The sequence below is a fragment of the Papio anubis genome, chromosome 10 (genome assembly GCF_008728515.1).
Source record: "Papio anubis isolate 15944 chromosome 10, Panubis1.0, whole genome shotgun sequence".
NCBI lineage: Eukaryota > Metazoa > Chordata > Mammalia > Primates > Cercopithecidae > Papio > Papio anubis.
The window spans coordinates 36,374,125-36,386,811 of NC_044985.1; the positions used below are offsets into that span (position 1 = coordinate 36,374,125).

Consider the following 12,687-nt stretch of genomic DNA (forward strand, 5'->3'; position numbering starts at 1 on the left):
GGCATGGCGTTCCGACTGCTCTCCATGATATAATATGATAACCGTGGCTTTGTGCCGACATGCCGTACTAGAATAAAGCCTGCTGCCTTTTAAACTTTGATACACTCTGTTATCCTATTATGATTCCTCATTTTTAGAATTTGAACCTTTACAGTATCTTGCATTTTAATAGCACAGGTTGGTTTTTTGTTTTTTTTCTTTGAAAAAGAAAAAATATATAAATTCATGCTCTATGAAGATGATTTATTCTGGTAGCTTTGTTTAATTAGTATATGTCTTCTGTACCCAAATGCAGATTTTAGTTCCTTCTTTTTAATCTCCTGATAATAAGACAGATATAGTAATCTTATCTGATACCACTTGGCAAAAGGATTGGTTAATCTTGGAAGAAAAAAATGAGATTTCAGGAAATTTAAAACACGTTGTAAATGGGCATGATTAAAGAAAAAATGAAAAACACTGTGTTCAGCTGGGCACAGTGGTTCACGCCTGTAATCCCAGCACTTTGGGAGGCCAAGGTGGGAGGATCACTTGAGGTCAGAAGTTCGAGACCAGCCTGGCCAACATGGTGAAACTCTGTCTGTACTAAAAATACAAACAACAACAACAAAAACTAGCTGGGTGGGGTGGTGCACACCAGTAATCCCAGCTACTTGAGAGGCTGAGGCATGAGAATCGCTTGAACCTGGGAGGCAGAGGTTGAGTGAGCTGAGATCATGCCACTGCACTCCAGCCTGGGCGACAGAGCAAGACTCAATCTCAAGAAAAAAAAGAAAAACACTGCGTTCTAAAATACAAGTTTTTTTTTTTGTTTTTTTTTGTTTTTACCAAATTCTAATGTTGACATACCTTTTCCTCCTTGTAGTCCTACTTTACTTTTTAATTATTCAAAATTGATTGTTAAACATTTTATGTCATAACATACCCCCTGAGTCATATCAGCTATTGGATTCTGTATTACCATGTATTTGTCAGGCTAGAGGGAAACTATTGTTATTGATACAGTGGAGACCTGGTTTATATTGTCTCCTAAAATTAGAATGTGGTGTGCCTTCAGTTAAGACAGGTTTCTGTCAGCGTGGCTACAGAGCTTACTAAATTTAACAGTGCTGTATAGGGACATATGTGCACATCAGATCTGTGAGGACAAAGGCTGTGTTATTTCAGATGCAAGAGAAAATACTTTCTGATTTTTAAGAAGGTCCAAATTAATGCTATTAACTCAAGTAAGAAATGACATAGTAAGTAAATGAGTTTTTAAAGAAAGAGGTGGAGTGCTAACTCAGGGTTTGGAGGAAGGGACAAATTTAAACTGGACTTTAGGCAATGTCCAGAGTTGGTCCTCAGGGTAAGGAAAGGTTGCTGCAGGTGGAGGGGAAGTGAAAGAACATGAGTTGGGCACAGCCCTATATAAAGATAAGGAGTGCTAGGGAAAGAGGGAAGAACCTGTCCTTTCAGGAACAGGTGCTTTATGATGGAGGTGGAGAGCTGTCCAGTGGAGAGACAGAGTCATGAGACAGGAACCAAGATTCACCGTTGCTATTGATCCTTGTAACCGAGGATGATAATTTCAAAACAATTATATAATCCTGCTCATTTCTTCCTTAAAAATTTTTTGTCTTCTTTTACTTTTCTGAATATGCCCATAGTTTACGTATTCCCATTGCAATGGTTTATTTTCAAATATCTTTTCTTTAAAAACAACACCAAGATCCACATTGCCTTTAATACACTTAACTACCATTAGTATTTCTTCTGCACTCCTCCAGAGCAAGAGTTTGTTCTTCTTAAGAGCAACAATTGTTTTTCTTATGATGATGACGATGACGATGATTTTTTGAGACAGGATCTTGTTCTGTTGCCCAGACTGAAGTGTAGTGGCACAATCATAGCTCACTACAGCCTCAACCTCCTGGGCTCAAGAAATCTTCCCCCTTCAGCAACCCAAGTAGCTGGGCCTACAGGTGTGTGCCACCATGCCTGGCTAATTTTTAATTTTTTCTGTGGAGATATGGTCTCACTATGTTGCCCAGGCCTCTCTCAAACTCCTGGTCTCAAACAGTCCTCCTGCTCAGCTTCTCAAAGTGCTGGGATTACAGGCGTGAGCCACCATGCCTAGGCAAGATAATTACTTTAATGGAATGGCATTTCGTGAATAGTCCTTATCTGAATATTTGCCACTAGTGTACTTAGTGGATTTACGTGAAGAGATGAAGAATTCAAATGTAGGTCCTTGTTTATGTATTTTTAACACTGCAATCCCATTCCTGGTGATGGTTTTCATAGAAGTAATTCTTACAAGTATTTTTCAGTAGTACAAAGATATAGATAGCATTGATGTAATTTTTATTGGTGAGAAAGGCTTTCCTTAAATGTCTGCTGTGTGGCAGCCACTGTACTAAGGGCCTCAGGGGATTTGCTGATCACAATTTACTGCCTCTGTGAGATTGCTGCTGTTACTACCACTGTGAGGAAACTGGGGCCTGAAGTAGTAGTTAAACAACTTGCCTTGGGTGGAACAGTAAGTGAAGGAGGCAAGATTTGAATTGAAGTGGCTTATCAAGGGTTGGAAGAAACACTGAAGAGGCCTCAGCAAATTCTTGTAGCTGTGGTCCAGTGCCTTCACGGGCAAGATTGATTATGGACTTAGTATGTAAAGGGTGCCTTGCCAAGGGTTAAGGAGACAGAAAGATATATTAAATAATATATTTGTATATGATTTGTGGCTGACAAGGGACTTAAGTATACATATGTTTGTGTGTACACATGCGTGTGTACATGAGCATATATGTGAAATGTCGTGTGAGTGTAACACACTCTAACAATACAGAAATGTGGAGGTGAGAGTAAACAGCAGAACCTGGGGAGTGATTTATGAGACTTGGTGTGGATGTGAAATAACACTGAGTAAGACCTGGAGGAGTGGCTGGGAAAAGGGAGAAGTCAGGAGAGTGGTCTGAGCAAGGTTCAGTGGTAAGACTGCGTGCTTCCTTTAGGAGACAATGAAGAGATGAGCCTGGCTGCAAGTCGTTAGAGCCAGTTTATGTACTATTCTGAAGGTTAGTCTGTGAAATCATCACTGCAGCTCATTGGCAGGGATTTTGTAGGTTTTGGAAAAGGGGATAATATGGGAAGAACATAGAAATATGTCCATTTAAAGGTCACAGGAGTGAGATGGTTTCCTTGGACACATTTTACATGGGGCTATGTCCTGATTAATTAGCCCCCCAGTAGCAAATGCCTTTGACAAATATAATATAATGAAAAATCAGAAAAATCAGGCTAATAATGACTCTCCATTCACATGATGGGTCGCCAGCCTCCCCTTTCATTTGCTCCGTTCAAAAAGTATGCACTGAAACCTTTGATTAGAAGCTCTGATCTAGCTCTTATCTGGTCCTCTAATGAGACATATAGACAGCATTTCAATGCCTGATTTAAAAGTTCATGAGGGGCCGGGCACGTTGGCTTACGGCTGTAATCCCAGCACTTTGGGAGACCGAGGCGGACGGATCACAAGGTCAGGAGATTGAGACCATCCTGGCTAACACAGTGAAATCCTGTCCTTACTAAAAATACAAAAAATTAACCGGGCGTGGTGGCGGGCGCCTGTAGTCCTAGCAACTCGGGAGGCTGAGGCAGGAGAATGGCGTGAACCCAGGGGGCAGAGCTTGCAGTGAGCTGAGATTGCTCCACTGCACTCCAGCCTGGGCAACAGAGTGAGACTCCGTCTCAAAAAAAAAAAAAAAAAGTTCACGAGGATTTTTGTTTACTTTTTTCTTTCTTTCCCTCTGTCTCTTCTTGATCGCTCTTCGTCTCCTTTGAATTATCTGAATTCGACTGTTTCAGCTCTATTTCTTTTGGCTGTAGAGACAGTCAGAAAAATGCCTGGCTCCTTTTTTTAGCATCGTATATTTTATGAGTTTAATTGATAGAAAAAATATGCCCAAGTGATGTCATGTCTGAAGGGTAAGAAAGAGGAAACCTAAAACCCCAACTCTTGGTTAAAGTTCTATTAGCCCAGACCTTGGAACCATAAAAGACTGGTACAATTCTGCCAAATTCTGTAACATACCTCATTGGTGTTGCATTTCAGTGGGTTGAACCCTTACATCAGCTTCCAAGGGAGTTCTATACTATTCTTTATTTATAGGTAGATATTAGTTTGAGATCTGAATAGTGTGACAGACTGCATTTTGCTTACAAAAATGCTTTTTGTAACAGAGAAAATACACCTTTTCTTTTACTTGTTCCCATTAGGGCTTAGATATTATGAATCTTACAAATGTTGGCATGGAAGCTTCATAGAAGGCTTGTGGAAAACCTTCTTGCTAGACTCCCGGAAAGCCTGATTAGTTCAATTCAGGAAACATTCTTTCAGGGTTCTGCGGTATTATGCAGTCTGGGTATTGAAGCTCAGGGAGAAAGACAGACATGTACACAACTCACATACTAGAATAAGTCTAAATGTCTAGAAATATGTGTATATTGTTGAGACAATAGATGGGTGATCACAGTTACTTCAGGACATTACTGGGTGAGCAACGGCTTCCATTTTGGTGAGTTTTTTTTTTTTTTTTTTTTTTTTTTTTTTGAGACAGAGTCTCACTGTGTCACCCAGGCTGGGATGTAGTGGCGTGATCTTGGCTCACTGCAACCTCCGCCTCCCAGATTCAAGCAATTCTCTTGCCTCACCCTCCCAAGTAGCTAGGATTACAAGCGCTCACTACCACACCCAGCTAATTTTTGTATTTTTAGTAGAGTGGGGTTTCACCATGTTGGCCAGGGTGGTCTTGAACTCTTGGCCTCCCAAAATGCTGGGATTACAGGCGAGAACCACCGCACCTGGCCCATTTTGGTGTTTTCTAAGTGCTTGATACTTTACTTGTATTAGACTGTTCTCACGCTGCTATAAGGACATACCCGAGACCGGGTAATTTATAAAGGAAAGAGGCTTAATTGACTCACATCTCAGCATGGCTCTGGAGGCCTCAGGAAACTTACAATCCTAGTGGAAGGGGAAGCAAACATGTCCTTCACATGGTGACAACAAGAAGTACTGAGCAAAGGGAGAAATGCCTCTTATGAAACCATCAGATCTCATGAGAACTCAGTATCATGAGAACAGCATGGAGGTAACCACCCCCAGGATTCAATTACCTCCTACTGGGTCCTTCCCATGACACATGGGGGTTATGGGAACTACGATTCAGAGTGTGATTTGGGTACAGACACAGCCAAACCATATCGTTACAGATATAAATCTCTGAGTAAATCCAGTGTTTGATTTCTTCTAGCTTTTTAGCTTATGAGTGGAGGTCTTTCTCCTCCACTCCAAAATTTTCATAGACACACCCCACTTAGTACTTATGTTTACCACCCATTGTTATTATTTTTAAGAATGTACTACTTTGCCGGGCGCGGTGGCTCAAGCCTGTAATCCCAGCACTTTGGGAGGCCGAGACGGGCGGATCACGAGGTCAGGAGATCGAGACCATCCTGGCTAACACAGTGAAACCCCGTCTCTACTAAAAAATACAAAAAAAACTAGCCGGGCGAGGTGGCGGGCGCCTGTAGTCCCAGCTACTCGGGAGGCTGAGGCAGGAGAATGGCGTAAACCCGGGAGGCGGAGCTTGCAGTGAGCCGAGATCCGGCCACTGCACTCCACCTGGGCGACAGAGCGAGACTCCGTCTCAAAAAAAAAAAAAAAAAAAAAAAGAATGTACTACTTTATATTTTTAAACATGAAGGACTAGCTCAAAATTTTGTAGCTCTCCCCCACTCCTTTTTTTTTTTTTTTTTTTTGACTGTTTTGTGATGAGTAATGGTTTAAGGTCAGCAAAACATGACTTTAACGAGAACACTAACTAGCTTTATATATAATTCAGCCTATGAACAGGTATCTGGCAAGAGAAATTCCTGATCTGTGGTTCGGCAGATCCATGAGAGCTGCTTCTCCGGGTTTTCTTTGCTGGCCTTGCTTTCTTTTTGCCCTCCTGTCAAAAATTCAGGTTTCGCTTGGTGGTTGGAGCTCACTAACAAAAATAGCTTCTTTCCCTGTAGCGCCTGCTGCTGGTGCTGTGCAAGTTGAGGTGTTTCATTTGTCCTCCTTGATAGATTCATTGTTGAGCATTAAGTAGGTGGCTGGGTGCAGTTGTCACCTTAGTACTAAATAGGAAATGTTCTGTGTAGGTTTCTTAAAAAACATTTGCTTAGCCGGGTGTGGTGGCGCCGCCTGTGGTCTTAGCTTCTTGGGGGGCTGAGGCAGGAGGATCACTTGAACATGGGAGGTCCAGGCTGCAATGTGCCAAGATCATGCCACTGCACTTCAGCCTAGGTGACAAAGTGAGACCCTGTCTCAAAAAAACAAACAAACAAACAAAAAAGGAAATTAAAAAAAAAAAAAGATACTTGCGCCTGGGTGTGGTGGCTCACATCTGTAATCCCAGCACTTTGGGAGGCCAAGGCAGGCAGCTCACTTGGGACCAGGAGTTCGCGACCAGCCTGGCCAACATGGTGAAACCCCATCTCTACTAAAACTACAAAAAAATTAGCTGGGCGTGGTGCACATGCCTGTAATCTCAGCTACTTGGAAGGCTGAGGCAGGAGAATTGGTTGAACCCAGGAGACAGAGGTTGCAGTGAGCCAAGATCACGTCATTGCGCTCTAGCTTGGGCAACAAAGTGAGACTCTGTCTCCAAAAAAAAAAAAAAAAAATTTGTAAAATTGCTTAGTTTTTTAATGTCTACCACTCATACTAGCATTGACTTACAACTTTTTCTTTTATTAATATTTTATGTACATATAACTATTGGTACCTGCTGAGATATGCATAACACTAATACAAGGGTTTGGAGTAATTTGTTTGGTTATGATCTTAAGTCAGTTTTGTAATCTATAATCTGCTTCTTTCTGCATTCACAGAGCTTTGTGAATTCTAACTGGCAACTCTTCCAAGACAGAATCTCATCTTTGAATGCTAGGGTAACATTTAGAGTTTTAGTTCTGTGGAAAATTAGCAGGCAGCTCTGTAAGTTGATGTAGGAGAGGGCCTGGGAAATTTGGTGCTGTTAGTTTCCCTACAAAATCAGCCCTAGATATCCCTTCCCCATTGTATTTTTCTACAAATGGCAGGAGCTCCAAAAATTAGACTCAGCTATTTTCTGCCTCTGGGAAGACCTTCTTTTGTGTACAGGCATCCAGGGCCCCAGAGGCTCTGCTTGCCAGCCTGGGAGAAGAAAGGCTATCAGGATGGCATTTAGATAATCAGCCTCAGTGGTCCAGGAAGTGGGTCACAACTTCTCCATATTTCATTTCCTGTTTTTCTCTTTGGAATCTGAGGGAGTCCTCTCCAATCCTCACATCTCAGGGAACCTCCCCCAAGTCACCAGAGGGACCTGATTGTTCCGGCACCTTCTTAGACCAGTTCCCATCAACTTGAAAGTTACGCTTCAGAATGAATAGGTTGGACAGGATATGGTCTCCAAATGTCTGTTATGGAAGGGGCTGGTGAAATGGTTGAATTAAGGCCCTCTGAAAATGTTCTCATCCATAAAAGTGATAAGAAAACTGGCAAAATTACTGGAATAAACTTTTTCAGAACTCTAGAAATTAAAGTCTTGCAGTAACCCGGGGAGCATCTATTCAAGAAACGGGACTGATTCTCAGAGCAGGAAGGTTTGTGGCATTTTAACTTGTTCTTATTCCCATCCCTCCCTCTCCAGTTCCACAGTAGCCTTGAAAACCAGTCGCTGCAATCACAGTGAAAACCAGCAGCCTGGCAGCCTCTGGCAGGGGCAGGATGGAGTTGGAGTATCTTCAAAGCACCTCTCCCTCCTCCTCCTCTTCCTTCTCCTCTCCTGCCTCTCCCTCCTCTGAGATTTGAGAACTACTGGTGGAGAGGAGGGCCCAGGGGAGTACATTGCTGCTGAAACTGATGTCAAATTTTGGTTTAGGGAACATGCACCATTAGCTGTTGACAGAGTCTGGGATCATGCAAGATGTATTACATAGGACAGGACTAAATAAAGCTCATGTGCCCCAATTATCCATGGGAGTCCATGGAGAAACTGATGCTGCCTCTCACTGGAGCTTTTGAAGAGTACACAGTGAATTGGAGGGACACTCTCCAATTTGGCTCCGCTCAAATTATGTGAAGTTTCATAATAGCTTCAGGAAGAAAATATTATAGTAACCGGTTTCACTTTATGTACTTCTATGACAGAACACATGCCAAGGGTGTTAGTTTACCACGGAGGTACTTATGCCTCCTACTGAGTCACTGGCTTAATCCCTGCAAAGCTCAGGCCTTTGTAGAAAGTTTATTCAAATAGGTAAACTAGGGTGATCAGTGTTTGGAAAACGAAGAAAGTTTAGCCTAGAGGGCTGTGGCAAAGAACGGGATGCAGGCTGCCTTATCCTCTCTTTCAAAGATAGTATATTGAATTGATTTATTTGTGTTAAGATGATTACACAACAGCATCATGTACATACATTATTATATAGTTATAACTAGTTTCATTTGAGCAGTTTGAATGTTAATTGGTAACGGAATACTTCTGTGATTTTTTTTTTTAACCTTACTTAAGTGAATCAGTGTGACTCATATATTTGTAGAATTTTGGGGCACTAATCAGTTAGCCTCATCTTTTTTCCTGTGGAAACTGTTCATCACTGAATTCAGCCTTATTGACATCTGGGTAGACATTTGCAACACCAGATAGTAAGATTTTCAAAACTGAGTTTTTCTAATGATACTTAGTTCTTCAGTCCTGTGTATTGTGGGGGGGATTTGGCTTTATCACAGAAATCTGCAAATTTGCTTTATCGGGTAGATCAGGACCAGCTCTCCATCTAAAAAGGCCTTCTAGGAGACATCCTACAGGGTGATTGAGGAAGAACGTGATGATCCCCTTATCTAGTTAGCCCTCTCTCTTAAGGCAGACCTAAACCTAGACCATCTCAGTAATGTTTAGCATAAACAATAGGTACTTACTAAAGACAACTTTGGGGCTTAAAAGAGAGATTTGGTTTGATTTCCTGTGGCTGGTGGCGAGAACCAGAGGCCATTTCCTCTAGATTGCTTACCTTGTCTAGGTGTTCTTGTTGTGGTAAAGTGGCCAATAACTTGTAAGTCCTAATTCTGTTGCTGTTTTAGGGTCAGTAAAGCCATCTCAGGGAAGTGGTTATTAGATAGTGTGAGCTTCTGCCGGACGCAGTGGCTCATGCTTGTAATCTCAGCACTTTGGGAAGCCAGGAATTCGATACCCACCTGGGCAACAGAGCAAGACCCTGTCTCTAAAAAAAAAAAAAAAAAATTTTTTTTTTTTTTAAATTAGCTGGGCATTGTCTCTTGAGCCCAGAAATTTGAGGCTGCAGGGAGCTGTGATCATGCTACTGCACTTCAGTCTGAGTGACAGAGTGAGACCCTTGTCTCCAAAAAATACATGGTATCAACATCATGCATTGGAGCTGAATTCAAAACCTGTTTTTTATTTTTGTGTTTTTTGTTTTGTTTTGTTTTTTTAAAATAGTCATTTGCTCACATGGTGATTAAAGCAAAGAAACCAAATATCCAGTTACAAAAATTGTCAGATTCCATAAAATGTGTGTGATGAAGAATTGATTAATGTACATGCTAACCCATGGCATAGTCCCTAAAATCTAGTCTTGTATGTTTAAGATCATCCTAAGTTGAGTCCTTTGAAAGAATATTTTCAGAGGAAAAGAATTATGACATTTCTCAGGGTGCGTTTATTTAATGAGAGGAAATCCTTTTTAAAATGTTTCGAAAATATAGAGCAAAATTTCCTATTAAGTCAAAAAACGTCCTCACTTTCCTAATAAGTGTGATATATAGAATAAAGATTTAAAAAGAGAAACTTGCTTACCAAAGTATTGGCCACCGTATTCTATAAGAGATGCCTATATGCTGCTGTTTTTGACAAACTAAGACTTAATTCTCCGTGGTGAAATAGTTATTCGGGGTGAGAAATGACACCTGTCTAGGACTGAAGCAGGAAACACTGCCAGGATGATAGGATGTGAACATTTGATCAGGAACTAGCCAGCACAGACAGCTGTAGGCGGTAGCTTTGCACATGGTCACCCAGCAGATTGTTGATGAGTCAGGTTGATGATGAGCAACTGGTAGAAAGTGACTGTCCTAAATCGCAGTGAGGAGACTTGTGGTTTTGCCTGGTCTCATCTCATCTCTTATTTGCCATGTAGATGTAATGTCTCTGGGCTTCCGTTTTCTTAACTGTATCAAAAAAAGATTGGAGTAAATGATACCATAGCTCTTCAGCTGTCAGTGCTATGATTTTGTTGTTGCTGTTGTTGGCCATGATGGTGGTTTTTAAATTTATAATGTTGTTATTTTAGACATACAAGTTCAGATACTACCTTTTATTACTACTCTGTTTTTATATAAACAAACAATTGGAGAAAATAATTTTTAAACCAAATACCATATATTTTAGAAAAAAGTTTAGCTCTATTGTTTTTGAGCATAGAATATAACTAATAAACAAGTTTCTCATTGTTTTTATTGACATTTATATATTGTGTATTTTCTAAAGTCCTTAAATGTTAATAAGTATGTATGTGATACGTCATATTAAATATATTTTAAATGTTGATCCAGAAAAATATATTTGAGATTAGCTGTCTACTGCAACAAATAGAAGCCCTTTGTGTTAATGTTCAGGAAGTAGAATATTATTCTAATTAATTTTGTTGCTTTCTACACTCCAGAAAATAATGACAGGGACATTCTGGCTTCTTAGAAAGAGACTGTTGCAATATAGATCAAGAACTGGATCAATAAATAAAAAGAAAGAATGTGCTACATTACACCTCTTAAGAAACACAAATAAGGCTGGGCGCGGTGGCTCACACCTGTAACCCCAGCACTTAGGGAGGCCAAGGTGGGTGGATCACGAGATCGAGAGATCGAGAGCATCCTGGCCAACATGGTGAAACCCCATCTCTACTAAAAATACAAAAATTAGCGGGGCATGGTGGCACGCATCTGTAGTCCCAGCTACAGGGACTACAGAGGCTGAGGCAGGAGAATCGCTTGAACCCAGGAGGTGGAGGTTGCAGTGAGCTGAGATCGTGCCACTGCACGCCAGCCTGGTGACAGAGTGAGACTCTGTCTCCAAAAAAAAAAAAAAAAAAAAAAGAAACAAATAAATGTGTAAGGTTGGTCTACTTGCTGGAATAATGAAAATGTATTAATATTTCGAAGCGATACAGAAATATGGCACAGTAGAGAATAACCTCTCCCATTTTCTGTAGAGACTGGTTTTCGTTAGTCAGTGTATCTTCTCGATCATTGCTGCATATGAATATTAAATTATATTGTTTGTAACCATTTAAATTATATTAATTGTTAAGTTACAAAAGGCAGTTGATTCCATTGAAATTAGTCTTTCTTTTTAAAACTTAATCTTAGATTACTTTGTTTTACACTGGAAGCTATTGCTATCAACTAAAAATGAAACCTCTTTCTAATAAACAGTCATGTACTTAACAAGTGATTCCATTAAAGAAATATAAGACTGAGGTTAAAATAAAAACGATAGAGGAAGGGGAAGAACTTCAGATGTAGATTAAGAAGATGATAAATGCTTGGGTCACAGTGGCTGTGTGGTTATTTTTTAAAGTTGTGCTAGTCTCTGAGACCTCCAAAAAGTGTGTTAACAAGCATTCCAAAGATGGGCTTATGGCAAAGTGACACATTATAAAGCTGTATTTTAGAGGTTGAAATCAATCTTACCGTTGTCATTTGGTGGTGGTTTTAACTTACAATCCTTGTTTTGGTACTGGTAAAGAGTAGTGTCTGTTAAGTGCATGTGCCTATGCTAAGAAAGTAACCTATTGTTTTATAGAAGTTTCTCTTTTTGTTTGTAGATATAATACCTTGCCAAGCAGAAGAACTCTGAAAAATTCAAGATTAGTGAGTAAGAAAGATGATGTACATGTCTGTATCATGTGTTTACGTGCCATCATGAATTATCAGGTATGTTGGAGCTTCTGGTTCTTTTAAAAAAAAAAAAAAAACCTGAATTAATCAGACTCAGAAATCACTGCTGGGTGCAATGTACACTACTTGGGTAATGGGTAAAATAAAAGCCCAGACTTCATCATTATGCAGTTTATCTCTGTTACCAGAAGCTACTTGTACCCCTAAAGCTGTTGAAATTTTTTTAAAAAAGAAGAAAAACCAAACAACAAAAACAGACTCAGATTTTGTTCTTGTTGGTTTCTTTGTATTATTTCTATTTGAAGTAAATGCCAGGATTTAACGAGATTCTATTAAAAAAGAAAGACCTGGTTCATCCTAATGCTCAAGATTTAATTTATTGCCCTCATATTTTAATAAATATATATAATTTGCAATGTATTTAAAGGAAAGGTGTTTTCCTCCTGTAGTGATAAACTTACTAGATTGCTTGGTGAATGTTTGTGACCATTAAAGATTGAATAAGCTGCTGTTGCGGGTAATAATGAAACAACTCTAGAACACCAGGAGTGGATAGACACAGTGGTTCTCAAAGGTTTATACTGCGAACAGGCGAGAAGTTACAGTTATTGGCAGTTGGACTCAGTGGTTCCTAATCTTTATAAGAAGCACCTGGAAGATTGTTGCAACTACAGATTCTTCCTTTGGGTAATTGTGAT

General features: G+C 40.1%; 1 protein-coding gene across 11 annotated transcripts in view; it reads left to right on the forward strand.

The window, feature by feature from the left end:
- The window catches only part of FMNL2 (formin like 2), a 318,205-nt gene that overhangs the window by 232,801 nt on the left and 72,717 nt on the right, over positions 1 to 12,687 (forward strand). For all 11 annotated transcript variants that reach the window (XR_635420.4, XM_009182240.2, XM_009182238.2 and 8 more), the window contains exon 7: positions 11,917 to 12,025. Coding sequence is in view for 10 of the 11 variants with exons in the window: in XM_009182240.2 (XP_009180504.2) it covers positions 11,917 to 12,025 (109 nt within the window). In the remaining variant the exon portion in view is untranslated. The remainder of the gene's footprint in view (positions 1 to 11,916; positions 12,026 to 12,687) is intronic.